Raw genomic sequence first — 19,358 nt, 5'->3', positions numbered from 1 at the left:
ATCCTGGCTCCGCCACTTGTCTGCTGTGTGATTTTGGGCAAGTCACTTCACTTCTCTGGGGAAGCAGCGTGGCTCAGTGGAAAAGAGCCTGGGCTTCGGAGTCAGAGGTCATGGATTCGCCTCCCGGCTCTGCCACTTGGCAGCCTTGTGACTGTGGGCAAGTCACTTAACTTCTCTGTGCCTCAGTTACCTCATCTGTAAAATGGGGATTGACTGTGAGCCTCATGTGGGACAACCTGATTACCCTGTATCTACCCCAGCTCTTAGAACAGTGCTCGACACATAGTAAGCGCTTAACAAATACCAACATTATTATTCTCTGGGCCTCATTCCTCTATCCATAAAATGGAGATTGAGACTGTGAGCCCTTTGTGGGACAGAGATGGTATCCAACCTGATGTGCTTGTATCCACCCTGCACTTAGTACAGTGCCTGGCACATAGTAAGGTCTTAACAAATATCATTATCATTATTATTATTATTAATGTAAGCTCCTTGTAATCAAGGATCGTGTCTCCCAGCTCTGTTGTACTTTCTCAAGAGCTAGTATAGTGTTCTGAAGACAGTAAGTGCTCAGTAAATACCATTGATTGAAATTCCACATCTCCACTTGTATGGCCCACCAGCACCTCAAATTTTATAAATCTAAAATTGTACTATTCATCTTACCTCCTAAATCTATTCCCCTTTCTAACTTTGTGTCGGCCAGTAACACCACTGTCCTTCCTGTAAGCTCTCTGTGGGCAGGGACTCTGTTTGTCAACTCTTTTATATTGCATTCCCTCAAGTGTTTGGTACAGGGCTCTGCACACAGTAAGCGCTTAATACATTTGATTAATCGATTACTTTTTCCCAGAAGCTTGCAACCATAGGATCATCCTTGACTCCTCGCTCTCCTTCAGCTTTCACATCCTCTCCTCCTCTAGAATGTAAGATCATTGTGGGCAGGGAATATGTCTGCTTGTTTTTGTATTGTACTCTCCCAAGCTCTTAGTACAGAGCTCCACACACAATAAGCACTCCATAAATATGATTGAATGAATGAATGAATGAGCATCCAATCAGCTGCCAAATCCTGCAGATTCTTTCTACAAAATATCTCTCAGATCCATCCATTTTCTATATCCAAGCGGCTACCACTTTGATAAAAACAACAACAACCATGACCATAGAATAATAATAATCATAATAATAATGATGGCATTTCTAAAGTGCTTACTATGTACAACTGTTCTACGTGCTGGGGTAGATACAAGGTAATTAAGGTGTCCTACTTAGGGCTCACAGACTTCATCCACATTTTACAGATGAGGGAACTGAGGCCCAGAGTAGTTAAGTGACTTGCCCAAAGTCACACAGCTGACAAGTAGCAGAAGCGGGATCTATTTAGGTATCTGACCATATCTAGGTTACACTATTGGGAAGCAGCGTGGCTCAGTGGAAAGAGCCTGGGCTTCGGAGTCAGAGGTCATGAGTTCGACTCCCGGCTCTGCCACTTGTCAGCTGTGTGACTGTGGGCAAGCCACTTGACTTCTCTGTGCCCCAGTTACCTCATCTGTAAAATGGGGATTAACTGTGAGCCTCACGTGGGACAACCTGATTACCCTGTATCTCCCCCAGTGCTTAGAACAGTGCTCTGCACATAGTAAGGGCTTAACAAATACCAACTATTATATTAGCCTCCTCATTGGGTCTCCCTGCCTCCAACCTCTCCCCACTCCAATGCTGACCGGATCATCTTCCTGGAACTTTGTTTGGCACGCATCTCTCCCCTTCTCAAAACCCTCTGCTTGGCTCCCCGTATCCCTCCTCATCAAATACAACCATATTACAATCAGCTTCATGACCCTCCACCAACTCAGCCGTCGTACACAGCTGCTTTCTTCACCCATTACTCTTCTTCCTGTCATACCGACAGATTCTCCTTGGATTCTCCTCACATTGTAAACCTCACCAGGGCAGGAATCACTTTTGCTCCTTTCTTTGTATGCTTTCCAAGTGCAATTCCCTGCCAATTATAATTTGTGTGGGTGGAGCGGGAGATGTTGAGGTCACGTGGTAAGCAATCAATCAGTGGGTTTTTATCGAGAATTTACTGTGTTTAGACGCCGTGATAAGCATCTGGGAAGTACAGTAGAGATGGTAGATGGGATACCCCTCCACTAGGAGCTTGTAATTTAGTGGCACTGCCAGCCTCGTACAAGTTTAGAACTGTACTGTCCTCTGTTTTCCTTATGGTAAACATGCTCGACCATCCTTAACCTCAGTACTTGCTAGCCATATCAGTCCCCGTTAGCAAATAGAAAACACAAAAAGTCTATTGCAATAATGCAATTTCCATGGCTCCTTTTTGTGTTTCATGACTGCTCGCTAATATACTCACTCATTTATGTTTGAGACTACTCCTTTATTACCAGGCAGTCATGCAGGGTGGCAGAGCCAGATTTTATTTGGGATTTCCATAAATGTTATTTTAAAGCATGATAAGGAAATAAATAAGCATGCCTGATAAGAAATTAAAATGTATAGTCTACTTTTAATTTTTCAGAGAGGAACAGTTACCTTTAAAGTGATTCTACCATGAGGAGAACCGAAGGAAAGGAGATAATTGTATACGCAACAGATTTTCTTTTCCCCCACTGATTGATAAATGAACAAAAGCATCGGAATAACCCTCGGTGTAGTATCACTGTTAGAAAGGAAATCATATTGGGCAACTCAGAGTCGAATATGTTTTATTTTGTTTTCATCAGAGGGTGAAAAATAAGTCTCTGGAAGATGTGGTTGTGCTGAATGTTGACACAAACACTTTGGAAACACCATTTAATGACTTGGACGACTTACCCAGTGAAGTGGTAAGTATGACGGGTATTTCTGAGCGTCTGTTTCCCTCAGGTTCTTTGAGCTGATAATAGTTTATTTTTTGTCTGCTTTTGCCACCTGATGCAAAGGGGAAAAAAAGGAGGGAAAGAAAAAGCACCAGCTGCACACCTCATAGATGAGATTTTCTTTTCCCCTCTTTGACAGTTGAGATGTTGAATGAAGCATCATCTTCCTTATTGTAAAAGCAGGCTCATAATTACAAAGCCAGCTGCCTTCATTAGGCATAGCTGCTTTAAACGCAAGTCTCTTCATCTCATCTTAATCATTATATTACAAAGTAGGCATTTCTGTCTGCCTCGTGGCATGTCTTGCAAAGGAACGGGAGAGTTTTTGAAGGCAAGAAGAAGAAGGGGGCCAATTATCAGCTTCTGCTGGCCTGCCACCTGCCAGCCCTTTCCTTTTAATTAATGATCTGATGGCACTGGTCAATATAATAAGAAATGCTTGTACAGTTGGGGTCAGAAAATTCTGACTTTGATCTCTCTCAACTTTCTGAAACATTTATTTGTTTTCTCTAAATTATTTCGGTTTTATTTTCATCTTTTCTATCCTGCTGAGGGCCTCATGAGTGAAATCGTACACTGTTTGTCATTTGCTTTGCCAGAGCAAAGCCTGCTTACTTAGGATTCTATTTGTAAATTAAACTGCAAACCCAATTTGTCATAAAAGACATCTGATCCTTTCCAAATGATGAAAACTGTCTTTTGTCTGTAAAGGCTGATAAATTAAGTGCCAGTTCTTTTCTCGTCTTTGATCTTGCAAGTTCTTTCCCCTCCCCCTCCCCCCCACCCGCTGCTTATAATAGAACATATTCTGTATTTCATGTTAAAGAGTAACCAAAAGTACGTTCTACTTTCTTGCTTTTCCTTAGTAGGGGGCTTAGTGATGTTCAGGCTTTGGGACCTTTAGAATGTATTGAATAGTAATTATTGAAAGTGCTGTGAAATCCATAAAAATACAAGCATCGGTAACTTGTCATTATGGTATAAGAACAAAAGAGACACTCTATTTTAAAATAGCGGAAATCCAATTTCTAAAATAAAAAATAAGCACTGTGTATTATTAGCTGAACTTGCATTAAATGAAAACGTAACTGGATTATTATAAGTGGACTGAATTGATATCACAGATTCCGCTTAAACTGATCCAGTTGTATCCAGAAATAGAATTATCTTGTTATTTATCTTGGATCAGTTTATCCTAAGAATGGAAAAAAGCTGCTATAAATAATGTTTTTGATTTGATAATATATGAAGGTTCTCCTTGGAATGGAAAGAATTGGTGAAAACAATATACTAACTTCCATCAGTAAACCCATACCTTGGTGAATCTCCTAGAGTTCATCAGTTTGGAAGAGAATAGATTTTTTCAAATGTGTATAATAATAACAAAAGTTCCATTTCATTATTAATTTCAGTAATAGAAATTAATTTTTTCTTGAGAATCTTTTAAATTATTTGATGTTTAGGTTTATTTTTTTTGTAATACAACCTTGAAATAGCTTTCTTGATGGAAATTTCTTAATTGGTCACATTCAACCTAAGCACATGTAAGATAAAACAGAACACACAGAATAAAAAGTATTGCACATCTGAAATGACAGGAAAAGTATTCTGTATTAACATTCAAAAACAACCTATTAGATAAAGCTGTAGATTGATAAGAGTCGCCACGTGAACAAGACTCTTTGATTGGATGGAACTTTGCTGTTACTTGAATGTAAATAAACCCATAAATGTAAACCTCAGTGCAGTAAACAATATGATTGAAAAATGCAAAAACAATTATAACACCGTGATAGCAGAATAAATTGCTAGGAAAGTATCAGAAATCGCGTGTGATTCTCTCCCCTGGAAAAAAGTCAGACAACTTTTGCAGTCCATCCACTATGAACAAAGGACCTTTCAAAGCTGTCCAAAAGTGATAAAAAAAATTTCATGACCATAATGTGATTTCTCCATTACCAAGCATTTTGAAATGCATCACATATATTAATATTCCTCCAGTAATATCATGTTTGCTTTCCCTGTGAATGAATAAAAATGTATTTGAAATCTGAAAAAAATTACGGTTGGCATGATCCGAAGTGTAATAAATTAACTGAGATTTAAAGGACCTTTTTAAATCATTCACCAAAGTGTTTAAATTATACTTACAGGTTAGATGACTTTCTATGCATGTGAACTCTATTATTTTGTCAGATTGACCAGTGGTCTTGACTGATCAAGGGTCAGTGGTCACAGTTGTCCTGAATTACCAGTCCTTTTTTCCTGTGGACCCTCTGCTGTGTTGCATGCTGTAATCTTCTTAATGGCTTCATTCCAATATTCACACATAATATTTTAGATTTATTGACTGTTAGAAATACTACCATGCCAGTAGCAGTTCCGCTACTCCTTAGGTATTTGAAATTGGAAAAATAAATCAGGTCGAGACTTTCAGGAATCCTTTGTTTTCCTTAAAGAGGAAAAAAAAAGTCTCTTCCTGTCTTCTGACAAGAACACTTGTTTTTAGATTTCATCATTTCTCTATAGATTTGTATCATAAAAAACGCAAATAAATGACTAATTGGCCCATGCTTTAGGGCAAAATGGTTCTTAGGCTGTCTTTTAAAGACATTTTATTTGTGCATTTTTGTTGATGTCTGTAAACCTATTACAGTGTGACAGGCATAAACAAATTGTGTAGCTTTGACCAGATGAATTAAGTATTTTTAACAAGAATGTACACTTTCAACTCACCTGGAGATATTCCTATAAATGCTTAATTGGGGATAGCATGACTACAGTGGGTTAAAGTGGTGCTTGTTATTCGTGAAAAAGGATATCATGGGGCCCAACTTACCTCTCGCGTCTGTGTGCTGGCTCATTGATTGTGACTTCCTGAAACCAAACGGGCATTTGTTTGGGAACTTTCTTCTGCCCCTGCCTGCCCACCCACCCGCTTTCCTGCTACTCCACAGATTTAGTCCTCATTTAGAAAAAAAGGGGATATTTTTAATGTCTTTTACCAAATTATTCCCATCTTCTTCCCAACTTGTGGCTTGAGGCTTTTCTTCTGAGTGAAGGCTTCATCAGTGTTCTTAAGTGTTTTACTTAGAGTTTCAAGTAATTTCAAGCCCTCTAATATATAAAGTCAAAAATTGTTATCAACAAAGTAGGAATTATTCCTCAGAACGTGAGTTTTTTGAACAGCTTGAGTTTCAGCAAACTTGGAGTTTTGAGCAATTTTCAGTCTTAGAATAGAAGCCTAGAAGTTTATATGAAAGTCTGATTTAAATCGCTTTGTCCTTGGGATTTCATCTTTTATGCATTGGCTAAAGTGTACAATTAATAAGAATCAGTCGTTTGGCTAGGTGGTAGTACGCGTTGGAGTCGATGCGAGGATCGATAATACTTTTCTGAAAGAGATGTATGTTTGGAGGAAAAAGGCACATTCCGAGGGACACGTAATTTCATTATTATAATTATAATACATATTAAGTGCTTAATATAGGCCAAGCACTGTGTTAATCACTGGGGTAGATATGGGAAAATCAGATTGGGAGCAGTTGGATTTTTTTTTTTTAGTGGTATTTGTTAAGTGCTTACTCTGTGCCAGGCACTGAGAGCTCAAGGGGGAGGGAGAACGGGTATTTCATCTACATTTCACAGAAAAGGAAAATGAGGCACAGAGAAGTTGATTAGCCCAAGATCACACAGCGGGTAAGTGGCCAAGCCAGAATTCAAACCCAGTTCTCTAGTCCTGTGCTCTTTCCGGCAGACCACAGTGCTAGAAATTTACCTAAATTATAAATTGTCAATAGGGTAACTCCAGTTTTAGATAGAAAAGTAGTGAGCCAGTAAAAACGCACACTTTAGCCATGAAGCTGAGTCAATAAGCTCCCACTTCTTTGATCATTATTATGGTTATTATTACGGTATTTGTTACTGTGTGGTATTTGCACACATATAGTGCTCAATAAATACGACTGAATGGAAAGTGGACACTAGACATCGCATGCTATTCTAAGTGCTGGGGCTCATAGAAGTTAATCAGGTCAGACACAGTCTCTGTCCCACATGGAACTCACGATCTAAACAGGAGGGGGAACAGGTATGGAATCCCCATTTTACAATTGAGGAAACTGAGGCACAGAGAAGTGACTTGCCCAAAGACACTCAGCAGGCAAGTGTTGGACCTGAGCTTAGAACCCAAGACCTCTGGATCCCAGGATTGTACTTTTTCCTCTAGGCCAAGCCGGCATATATGAAACAGAGGCTGTAAAGAGTTCATTCCTGATTTCTCATCCCTTATTCCAGCCTCGTTATGAGGAAGCATTTTGATACCCACCTAGTAAAATGATCAAGATCTATCAAGAGTCCTCATTCCTGGTTCTCACTGACTCTCTTGAGTTATGGGAGTTTGGTGTCTCTTTTCTATATACCATCTGTGATACCGTAGGCATTAATCAGTTGATGCTTGTGCCAGGTTGTTGAAAGGGGATTGACTATTCATTTAATGGCATAATCCAGTGATAGCTTCTAAGTGCTTACTGTGTGCAGATCACTGTACGAGGCTCTCAGTAGAGTACATTACTACAGAGATGGTAGATGCTTTCCGTGCCTACAAGGAGCTTACGGTTTGGAGAGGGAGACAGACATTAGTAATAAATTATGGCTATGTACATAAGTTGTGGGGCTGAGGGGAGTGTGAATAGCAATTATGTAAGGGATACAGATCCAAGCACATAGGTGATGGAAGGGAGAGGAAGTATTGGAAAAGAGGACTTAATCAGGGAAGGCCTGTTCGAGGAGACATAATTTTAATAAGGCTTTAAAGATGGGAAGAGTGGTGGTCTATTATATATGATGGGGGAGGGAGGGGAGTTTCTGGTTAGAGGGACAATGTAGGGAAGGGATGGATGGTGAAAAAGATGAGATCAAGGTACAGTGAGTAAGCTGGTACCAGAGGAGTGCGGGCCGGACCATAGTGGTTGCCCATTCCGCATAATGAGGAGAGGTGGACGTAATTAATTGTTACTGTTAATTATTAACTTTTTTAAGAAAAATGATGCAGGCAGCAGAGTGAAGTGTGGACTGTGTGGGGAGGTTACAAGAGGCAGGGAGGTCAGCAGGAGGTTGATGCAGTAGTGACTGATTAGTCAATGCAGAATATGATTTCTATCGTCCACATAATTTTCCGAGTTCCTTAGCTGGTATTAAACTGTGAAGTACCGGAAATGTTCTAGCAATCCCCCAATGATTTTAGAATAAGATTTTGAATATCTATTTTCAGTATTGTCAGTCAGCGACCTGGAAGGGTTCTCAGGGAGAGAACTCGTGTGACAAATAAAGTGGCTTCACTTTTCAGAGGATTCGATATCTAATCTTCCGTTCGAAGAACCTATCACACAATCAGAATCTCATAATTTTGAAGCTGATGTGCAATGATGTGATAGCGTCTTTGCTTCCTGATATTCCAGCGTGAAGATTTGGCGTGGCAAAATGCCACCACACATGGGAGACAAAAGAAAGCCCCCCACCCCGGGCCCACCGAGGAGAGCATATTAGTTTCAGGTTTTCTGCAGCTCTGCTTTCACCCTCACTTGCTAGTGTTTAGCAATCAGTGAAATGGCCTTCCCAAGAGATATCAAGTGTGGTGAGGGTAAGATCAAGATAACCCTTAGAGATTCCAGTGCAATTTAAACACTTGGTTTTTTCTATCACATCACTAGTGTCTTCAAAACTTAGCTTCACTGTTATCCCGCTCTTCCCTTCTATCTGTGTAGATGTGTTTATTGTTATCTGTCTTTACTCTTCATTTCCATTATTTTCTGGATGGCATTGTAAAATTCACTGCTAAGCTTAAGCAAATTCCAGAAATGACTGTAAAACTAAAGAAAATGAAAATGATTAATTTTTAATATATGCAACTTTTCATTGTGCTCTCACTGGCAATGAAAGCAACTTTGTCCTGAAGTTTAACATGTAGTCACACATGCACTGTAGTCAAGATACACATTCCCTTTTTTTCCTCTTAAAAAGGTACAGAGAGAGAGAATTCACTTTTCACCTATTTGTTTTAACAGAATTCTTTGTAATCATTAGTACCTTGTGTTTGTTGAGCAACCGTGTTTTCCAGATCGTTTTCACAATATTTATCTTATTTTTGTTCTCACCATGTCCCTCGGTGTTAGGGAAATGCAGATATTACTGCAGGTGTTATTCCCTTTTACATACGAGGAAACTGAGGCCTGCAGTCAGGCAGCGGGCAAGTAACGGAGCTGGGGGTCTATATTTATAGCGTCGATTGGTTAATTTTAATGCTCAAGGTCTTCATCATTTTGGTGTCCAGCCAAAATCCTCCCCATTTTCATTTAAACAGTTTCCTCATTGAGGGTAGGTGCACATTGAAAGCAATGGACAGGCATTCTCACTAAATCCATGGTGGCCTGAAAGACGGTTTAGCCTCCCCTGGGTCTTTTCTTCTCTAAATTAAACAGGCCCAGTTCCTGTAGCTTTTTCCCCATAGGACCTGTTACCAAGCCTTCAGTCATTTTTGTCCCTCCTCTTTGGACCTTCACGGCATCCTTTAAAACCATGGTGTTGAAATGCAAATTCAGTTCTCAGAGAAAGACCTGGCTCACACGAAGTATCAAGGAGAAAATGGCTTCCTAACTCTGGCTTGTCATATTTCCGTTGATACATCCCAGTCCCAAGCTGAGTTTTGAAATAGCAGCCACTGTGTGGGTGACTCACAGGCTGCTTTTAGTCCTGTACAACCCTCAGGCTTTTTCCTACATTGCGGTGGCTAATCCATCTTTCCACAACCTGGATTTGTGGTGCCCCTTCTCCTTAGGGTCAGGCTAGGACACACCGCACTTTTCTGTCCCTGTGGAATTTTTCCCTTCCATTCTTTCTCTGTGGGAGCAATTCACCAGTTTTTTGAATTTTGCTCTGGTTTTCCAAGGTGTCAGCAACCCCTCTCAATTTAGCGTCATGTCCATACCTCCACGCTTAGTACAGTGCTCTGCACACAGTAAGCACTCAATAAATACCATTGATTGATTGATATCCGATGGGAATATTTTCAGTTCCTCCAATCTGGTCATCAGTAAAGATTTAGCATAGGTCTTGTTCTGGAATTAATCCCTGTCTTCTCAGGTTGAAGTCAAGCCACTGACCCTAGTGATAACACCCTGAATTTGAGTAGGGCTTTTTATTCCAAAGCACTTTCACATTACCTCATTTAATAGTAATAATAATTTGTTAAGCACTTACTAGGTGCCAGGCACTGTACTAAGCACTGGGGTGGATACAAGCAAATCAGGTTGGACACAGTCTCTGTCCCATGTGGGGCTCACAGTCTCAATCCCCATTTTCCAGATGAGGTAACTGAGGCACAGAGAAGTGAAATGATTTGCCCGAGGTCAGACAGAGACAAGTGGTGGAGCAGGGATTAGAACCCATGACCTACTGACTCCCAGGCCTCTACCCTATCCACTATGCCATGTTCACTTCTGTCCTGATAACATCCCTGTGAGATCAAGAGAAGGCAGGGGTTTTTAATCCCAATTTAATACATGAAGACTCGGCAGCCCAGAGATGCTGTGACTTGTCAAAGGTCACACAGCAGCCCACTGGGTAAGATGGTACTACTACTAATAATAATTGTGGTATTTGTTAAGTACTTACTATGTGCCGGGCACTGTACTAAGCACTGGGATGGCTACAGCCAAATCAAGTTGGACACAGTCCCTGTCCCGCATGGGGCTCACAGCCTTAATCCCCATTTTACAGATGAGGTGACTGAGTCACAGAGAAATGAAGTGACTTGACCCAGGCAAGCAACCCAGGTCCTCTGACTCCTGTTGTCTTGAGGTAGAGTTAGATGTTCATCCACCTAACTGTCGTGGGTCCCACATTTCCAACTTGTCAAAGAGGGTGCCATTTTGGACAGACTTCAGAATCAATTAATCAGTGGTATTTATGGAGAGCTTCCTTGAGCACTGTACCAAGCCCTTGGGAGAGTACAATTGACACATAGTAAGCACTTAAAAGCCATCATGATTATTATTATTATTATTATTACAGTGCAACAGATTGGTAGACACGTTCCCTGTCTGCAAGGAGCTTACAGTCTAGAGGGATGAGACAGACATTAAAATAAATAAATTACAGATACCTACATAAGTAATGTGAGGATTACAGGGTGGAGTGAATATCCAGGGCCCAAATGGTACAGGCCCAAGAGGTACCTCTACAATATCGCCAAGATCCGCCCTTTCCTCTCCACCCAAACGGCTACCTTACTATTACGGGCTCTCGTTATATCCCGGCTAGACTACTGTGTCAGCCTTCTCTCTGACCTCCCTTCCTCCTCTCTCGCCCCGCTCCGGTCTATTCTTCACTCCGCTGCCCGGCTCATCTTCCTGCAGAAACGATCTGGGCATGTCACTCCCCTTCTTAAACAACTCCAGTGGTTGCCTATCGACCTCCGCTCCAAACAAAAACTCCTCACTCTAGGCTTCAAGGCTCTCCATCACCTTGCCCCTTCCTACCTCTCCTCCCTTCTCTCTTTCTACCGCCCACCCCGCACGCTCCGCTCCTCTGCCGCCCACCTCCTCGCCGTCCCTCGGTCTCGCCTATCCCGCCGTCGACCCCTGGGTCACGTCCTCCCGCGGTCCTGGAACGCCCTCCCTCCTCACCTCCGCCAAACTGATTCTCTTTCCCTCTTCAAAACCTTACTTAAAAATCACCTCCTCCAAGAGGCCTTCCCAGACTGAGCTCCTCTTCCCCCTCTACTCCCTCTGCCATCCCCCCTTTACCTCTCCGCAGCTAAAGCCTCATTTTCCCCTTTTCCCTCTGCTCCTCCACCTCTCCCTTCCCATCCCCCCAGCACTGTACCCGTCCGCTCAACTGTATATATTTTCGTTACCCTATTTATTTTGTTAATGAATTGTACATCGCCTTGATTCTATTTAGTTGCCATCGGTTTTTACGAGATGTTCTTCCCCTTGACGCTGTTTAGTGCCATTGTTCTTGTCTGTCCGTCTCCCCCGATTAGACTGTAAGCCCGTCAAACGGCAGGGACTGTCTCTATCTGTTGCCGACTTGTTCATCCCAAGCGCTTAGTACAGTGCTCTGCACATAGTAAGCGCTCAATAAATACTATTGAATGAAAGGTAATACTTACTAAACACTTAACAATGCCAAGAACTGAGTGCTGGGGCGGGTGCAAAATACCAGGTTGGACACAATCCCTGTTCTACGTGGTGCTCAGGCTAAACTGTAAACCCGTCAAAGGGCAGGGACTGCCTCTATCTGTTACCGATTTGTACATTCCAAGCGCTTAGTACAGTGCTCTGCACATAGTAAGCGCTCAATAAATACTATTGAACGAATGAATGGATAGAGAAAAGGGATATTGAATACGAGGTTACAGAGGCACAGCAGGCCAGTGTCAGAGTGGGATTAAAACCCAGGTTCTCTGGTTCCCAGGCCTGGCCTCTCTCTCTAGTAGACCATGCTGTATCTTGGCTTAGTGGAAAGAGCACGGGCTTGGGAGTCAGAGATCGTGGGTTCAAATCCCGGCTCCACCACTTGTCAGCTGTGTGACTTTAGGCAAGTCACTTAACTTCTCAGTGCCTCAGCTATCTCATCTGTAAAATGGGGATTAAGATTGTGAGCCCCATGTGGGACAACCTGATAACCTTGTATCTACCCCAATGATTAGAACAGTGCTTGGCACAGAGTAAGTGCTTAACAAATACCATCATTATTATTAGTAGTAGTATTTCTACAAAGTAGATTATATTTTTGATCTATGGGGATATGTAGAGTGCATTCATTTTTGCCTACATGATATAGCATTCTGTCACAGAAGAAAATTAAAATGGCCTGTCATGATTTGCTTTTTTCACATTTTTATTATATCACAAGTTTCTCCAGGTGGTTGCAAATTCTACCATTTTTTCCAGGGATCACAGTTAAACAGTTCTGAGTGTATTTCCATTACTGACAATACATCCTTGAAAAGAGTGGCACAACTTGCTCTTTTCCAACTATTAGAACTATTTCCTCTTTCCATGAGTTTCCATAATCATGACCAATGACACTGCATTACCATCTATCAATTTCTTAGGACTCCAAGATACGCATCGCTAAAGCCTTGTGAATTAATAATAATAATGATGATAATAGTATGCTTCAATAGTATTGAAGCAGCGTGGCTCAGTGGAAAGAGCCTGGGCTTCGGAGTCAGAGGTCTTGAGTTCGACTTCTGGCTCTGCCACTTGTCAGCTGTGTGACTGTGGGCAAGTCACTTAACCTCTCTGGGCCTCAGTTCCCTCAACTGTAAAATGGGGATTAAAAGTGTGTGAGCCCCCCGTGGGACAACCTGATTACTCTGTATCTCCCCCAGCGCTTAGAACAGTGCTCGGCACCTAGTAAGCGCTTAACAAATAACAACATTATTATTATTATTATTTGGTAAGCACTTACTATATGTCAAACACTCTTCTAAGTGCTGGGGTAGATACAAGCTGGTCAGGTTGGATACAGTCGCTGTCCCGCATGGGGCTCACAGTCTTAAATCCCACATTACAGATGAGGTAGCTGAGCCACAGAGAAGAGAAGCGACTTGCCCTAGGTCGCACGGCAGACAAGTGGCAGAGCCGGAATTGGAACCCACGTCCTTCGGACTCCTAGACCTACGTTCTATCCTCTAGGCCATGCTGCTTCTGGTTCTTGCCCCCGTTGTTGCCACTGCTGCTGGGTGGCAGTGTGTTGGTTCAGGCATTCGTTGAACCGATTGTGTCCTAAGCTTGTTGCGTTGTTGTCTTTCGAGCCATTGCTTTCCAATCTCAACATTGCCCCTTTCACCGATCTGGCCTAATTTCCAGTTTTCCAACTCTGACGATTTCCTTTCTGGAAGGATTTCCTGGCCTCCTTTATGCTTGCTTCCACCAGGCCCCTTTCATCTTGTGCCCCAAGTGTCTCCCAGTTCATTTTCCTAAAGTTCATTTTCTGTCTCTCCTCTCTGGGTGAGGAACACAATTACTTTGTAATTGCTTCCTCCAGGGTTTCCATCCCATTAAATCCTCAACTAATTTCTCCCTGTTGGCAACGATCAATCAAGAAAAGTGTATGCTCTAGTTTATTCATACCCTAGATGATTCTTCTTTTTGCACTAGAAAATTGTTCCCAATACCATACAAAACCTTGAAATGTTTTCTCAGCAGGATCTGACTAGTTTAGTATCTCCTGCTCTAATGTAAAGCAGTCAGGGTGTTCTAATCCCAGTCCCTCCACTTGCCTGCTGCTTGGGCAAGTCATTTTACATCTCCATGCCTTGATTGTTATCCCTCCCCCTTGGATTGGGAATCTCAGGTGGGGAAGAGGCTGAGGTAGATATGCAAGTATTGAACTTGTCCCAGTGCTTACACATAGTAAGAGCTTAACAGTCGCCATTTTTATTATCAGTCAATGGTATTTATTGAGTGCTTACTGTGTGCAGAGCACTGTTCTAGTCACTTGGGAGAATCCAATACAAGAGAATTAGCAGACATGTTCCCTGCCCATAATGAGCTTACAGTCTAGAGGGCTGTGATATTCCACTCTATGAATGGTGAATTGAACGATGATACCCACGTTGACCTTCTCTTCCCTATTTGGGTACTGTAATATACTTTAATCATTTTCCCTTTTCATCTTATCCTTCACTTTAATCTAGAGTACCCTCAACCAGTGCAGGTCCCATGGCTCCCCTTTTAATCCTTTGCTTTCTGCACACAGTCAGTACTCAATAAATAAAATTGATTTTTTTATTCATTGATTGGGAGGGGAGGAAGTTTGGGAGTTTAAAGAGAGGCAAGGGCACAGAAAGGGAGAGGCTGCAAAGCAGGATGGGGGCAATTTACGTAGTCACTAGGCAGGGATGCCAGCGGTGTGACGTAATGGAAAGAGCATGGGCCTGGGAGTTAGGATACCTGGGTTCAAATCCCAGCTCCCCACCCCTTAAATAGAGAACCCCGAGTGGGATAGGGATTGTGACCTATCTGATGGTGGTGTATGTTTCCCAACAATTAGCACAGTGATTGGCACAAAGTAAGCATTTAACAAATACCATAATTACTATTATTGTCTGTCTTACCATTATGATTATTGTTATTTTCATTATTATCACACAGCAGATTTGCTTATGGTGAAGTCATCTCTGCTGTCATATTACTATCCCAGTTTGTCATCATTATTAATCAGTTCTTAGCCTTGATTTGAAGGTGAATCATTGCAAAACATGCTTGTTTGGTAAATTGAACATAATCTGGAGATTGCTGTGCGGTTTTCATATCTGAGAACTGTTGAATGTCAGCAACTTCTGCTGGAATTTAAGGTGGCACAGTTTGAAGGTCTGCTCAGTCAGTTAATCATTGGCAATTGTTGAGGTCCTCGAGCACAAAACACTGTACTAAGTTTTGGCACACACACCTGAAGCCAAACACAAGCTTCAGGAACTGATAATCTTATGGTAGAGACTGGCAGATATAAATTATTCAAATATAGTAGGGGCAGGAGGGAGAATGAGGTTATTATAGGAAGTTGTTGAGTATTCAGCTTACTCCATAAACTCTCAACTTACACCAGCGTACTCACTGTACCTCGATCTCGCTACCGACCTCTGGCCCCCATCATCCCTTAGACCTGAAACTCCTTCTCTGTCACAGTGCTTGGCACACAGTAAACACTTAACAAATGCCATAATTAATGATTATTATTTTATGACAAATATACATTCTCTCTACCTTCAAAGCCTTATTAAAATCACACTCCACCAAGAGGCCTTCCCCAATGGATTCCTCCTTTCCCCTAACCCTTATCCATTCTGTGTCATCTGTTCCCTTGATCTGACCCTTTAAGCACTTGATAATCACCCCACCTTCAGCGCCACAGTACTTATGTATATATTCATCATTTTATTTGTATTAACTTCTGTCTCCTCCTCTAGCCTGTAAGCTCCTTTTGGGCAGGGAGCATATCTACCAGCTCCATTGTCTTGTGCTCTCTGAAATGATCTGCACACAGTAAGTGCTCAATAAATATCACTGATTGATTGATGCAATAGAGTATGCGTGTAATGAATGCTGAAAATGGATATAGCTAAAGTAACTCTTCTATTGATGCTATTTACGAGGTTGTGCGTAAATCGATTCCTGAAAGAAAAAAGATTCCTGAAGGAGGAGGATTTTAGGAAGATTTTGAAGATGGAGGGAACTGTGACCCTCTGAACTTCAAAGGGGGAAAAGTGTCTGCATGGAGCCTGAAGCAGGACTGAAGCAGGATCAAGGATGAGGTACTGTAAGAAGATTAGCTTGAGAGGAGGGACAAGTGCGAGACAGCAGCATCTTCGAGAAGCAGCATGATGGTCCAGTGGATAAAGCACAGGCCTGGGAGTCAGAAAGCACCTGAGTTCCAATTCTGACTCCACCACTTGGCATTGGACAAGTTATTTAATTTTTGTGCCTTAATTACTTATCTGTAACATGGGGATTAAGACCATGAGTCCAGTGTGGTAAATAGACTAGTCCAACCCAATTAGCTTCTATCTACCTCAGAGCTTAGCTCAGTGCTTGGCACATAGTAAGTGCTTAACAAATACCATAAAAAAAAGACAGGGAGTAGCAAGAGAAGAGAGCTGGTAGATAAGATATTCTCCTGGAGAGCCTTGCAGCCAATGACCAAGAGTTTCAGATTGATGTGGGGTGGGATACGTGATGGGTGTGGGGTTTTGAAGAGAGGCGTGTGTCAAGAGATGTTGTACGAAGATGACGTGGGCAGCAACATATAGTTTAGCCCGAAGGGAGGAGGAGGCTTGTCATAAGACAACTTTGACTCAGCTGGTTTGATTACTTTTTTAACAGTATTAAAATAATAATACAATTATAATAATAGAATAATGTGATAAAGGGAATAATCATTGTAATGGCTTTATTAAGTGTGTACTTGGTGCGAAGCTCTGTGTTGGGAACTGAGGTAGTTACTAAGGTAACAAGATCCCATCATGGGGCTCACAGTCTCAATAAAAGGGAGAACAGGTATTGAATCCCCATTTTGTAGATGAGGGAACTGAGGCCCAGAGAAGTTTAGTGATTTGCCCAAGATCATACAGCAGGTAAATGGCAGAGCCAGGATTAGATCCCAAGTCTTCTGCTTGTAGGATAAGCTAAGGGGTAAGAGCTTGAGTTATTGGATTTTGTAATACAGTTGATGATAAAATTCCTTGAATTTATATAGCACTTTTATTTTTTCCAAAATATTTTCTCATCGATCGAGGGTCAGTAGAAGAGAAACAAAATGAAATCTTGGAGCGAAGAGCCATACAGTCTATAGGCTCCTCACGTGACAAGGGGCATCATTAGGGAAGGGGAAGTGGAGAGCGCAGGAGAAGAAAAGAGAAAAGGGGACGAGGAGGGTGGGGGAATGTTGGCTGTGGAGAGAAATTCAGCAAGAGGTAGTCAGTCAGTCAGTCGTATTTATTGAGCACCCACTATGTGCCGAGCAGTATACTAAGTGCTTGGGAGAGTACAATATAGCAATAAATAAACTCATTCCCTGCCCACAACGAGCTTACAGTCTAGGGGGCAGGGAGGTAGCACCGCCCATCTCCTGGGGCACTTTTCAGCAATAGGCAGTGTCCCCGGTGACCTCCATTGCACAGCGAAGGTGGGCACCAACTACCAGGAAACAACAGACCTGGTCCCTGCCTGTGCTGAAGAGCCATTTGATCCCAAGAGGGTATCATGATAAATAGCTTCCGAGTCCCCAAGCTAAGATTTTGTCAGTCTCCTAATATCCCCCTGTGGAATGGAGGGGCAGTTAACCCCTAGTTAAATGATTTTTTTTATGGTGTTTGTTAAGCACTTACTATGTGCCGGGCACTGTATTAAGCACTGGGGTAGGTACAAGATAGGTTGGACACAGTTCAGGTCCTATGTTGAGCTCACAGTCTTAATCCTCATTTTACAGATGAGTAATGGAGGCACAGAGTAGTTGAAGTGACTTGCCCGAGCTCATCCAACAGACAAGTGGTGGAGCCGGGACTAGAACCCAGGTCCTTCTGACTCCCGATCCTATGGTCCATCCACTTGGCCGTGCTGCTTCTCGTGTGGAGACATGAGGAAACCGAGCCATGGAGAAGTTGAGCGATAATGCAGGCCAGTAGCGGAGCTGTACTAGAGTGTAGTCACTCAAACTTGTGCTCTTTCCATTAGCCCTCTGGCTCCTGGGAGTTTAGCTGGGGGAAGGCCAAAGGAACTTTTCTTATTTCAGAACCAGGAGGGTTGACAGCTCTCCTGGTAGACTCTGTGGAGCCACTGGGATACAGCTCGTTGCCTGTAGGGATGGATTGCCACAGAGGGAAATGATAAAATCACAGCGGCCAGAGGAGTTTCATTTCCTGCTGAAGCCCTAAGTAATTTTAATTTCTCCTCTTAACCTTGTTCTTTAATGTTCCTCTTTTCAGCCTGAAAACAGGCTGCATCTCACCTCAGTACACCTCTCTGCTCCATCGACGGGCCAGAGAAAATTGGTGAACCATTTTGAGTAAACATTTTGGTCACAAAATGTCGCTAGATCAGAACATCTGCTTCTGTCGCTAGATCAGAGGATTGAGCGTTCACGGTCAGTATCTAGTGCCCGTAGGTTGATAGGTAGCCCCTTTAGAGCTGAGTTTCTCAAGGCCAAAGAGAATGCTAGGGTTCGTGCAAAAGTTGTGTGAATAAACACCCCCGGAATTGGTGGTAGGACGGGTCTTCGAGAAGTGAATTTTGATTATGTCCCCCACAGAAGGTTTCACGTAGAGCTGGCATGAGAGGTGCTACTGTACCGGCGGCCGAAACAAATGCGGAATTGAAATTGCGGCCATTTCCTCTGCCACAAGCTGGCTGGCTCACTCTTCATACGGGATCTGCATTAGGGTCTCATTTCAACCAAAAGAATGGCAGCTGTTTTAGTCAATTTCATATATTAGTAATAATAATAGTACTACTCGTTAAGCAATTACTGTGTTCATTCATTCATAGTTATTGAGCACTTACTGTGCGCAGACCACTGTACTAAGCACTTGGAAAGTACAATTCAGTAACAAAGAGAGACAATCCCTTCCCAACAATGGGCTCACAGTCTAGAAGCGGGGAGACAGACATCAAAATAAGTAAACAAGCAACAATAGCATCAATATAAATAAACAGAATTTATAGGTATATACACATCATTAATAAAATAAATAGAATAATTAATATGTGCCCAGAACTGGGTTAGATACATGATGATCCGGTTGATAATAATAATAATAATGTTGGTATTTGTTAAGCGCTTACTATGTGCCGAGCACTGTTCTAAGTGCTGGGGTAGACACAGGGGAATCAGGTTGTCCCACGTGGGGCTCACAGTCTTAATCCCTATTTTACAGATGAGGGAACTGAGGCACAGAGAAGT

General features: G+C 42.3%; 1 protein-coding gene across 3 annotated transcripts in view; it reads left to right on the top strand.

The window, feature by feature from the left end:
• Positions 1-19,358, top strand: part of DENND1B (DENN domain containing 1B) — a 302,717-nt gene that overhangs the window by 202,718 nt on the left and 80,641 nt on the right. For all 3 annotated transcript variants that reach the window (XM_029062651.2, XM_029062649.2, XM_029062648.2), the window contains one exon: positions 2,754-2,855. In XM_029062651.2, the coding sequence (XP_028918484.1) occupies positions 2,754-2,855 (102 nt within the window). The remainder of the gene's footprint in view (positions 1-2,753; positions 2,856-19,358) is intronic.

This window comes from Ornithorhynchus anatinus, chromosome 4 (assembly GCF_004115215.2).
Source record: "Ornithorhynchus anatinus isolate Pmale09 chromosome 4, mOrnAna1.pri.v4, whole genome shotgun sequence".
NCBI lineage: Eukaryota > Metazoa > Chordata > Mammalia > Monotremata > Ornithorhynchidae > Ornithorhynchus > Ornithorhynchus anatinus.
This window is presented reverse-complemented; position numbering and strand designations above follow the sequence as displayed.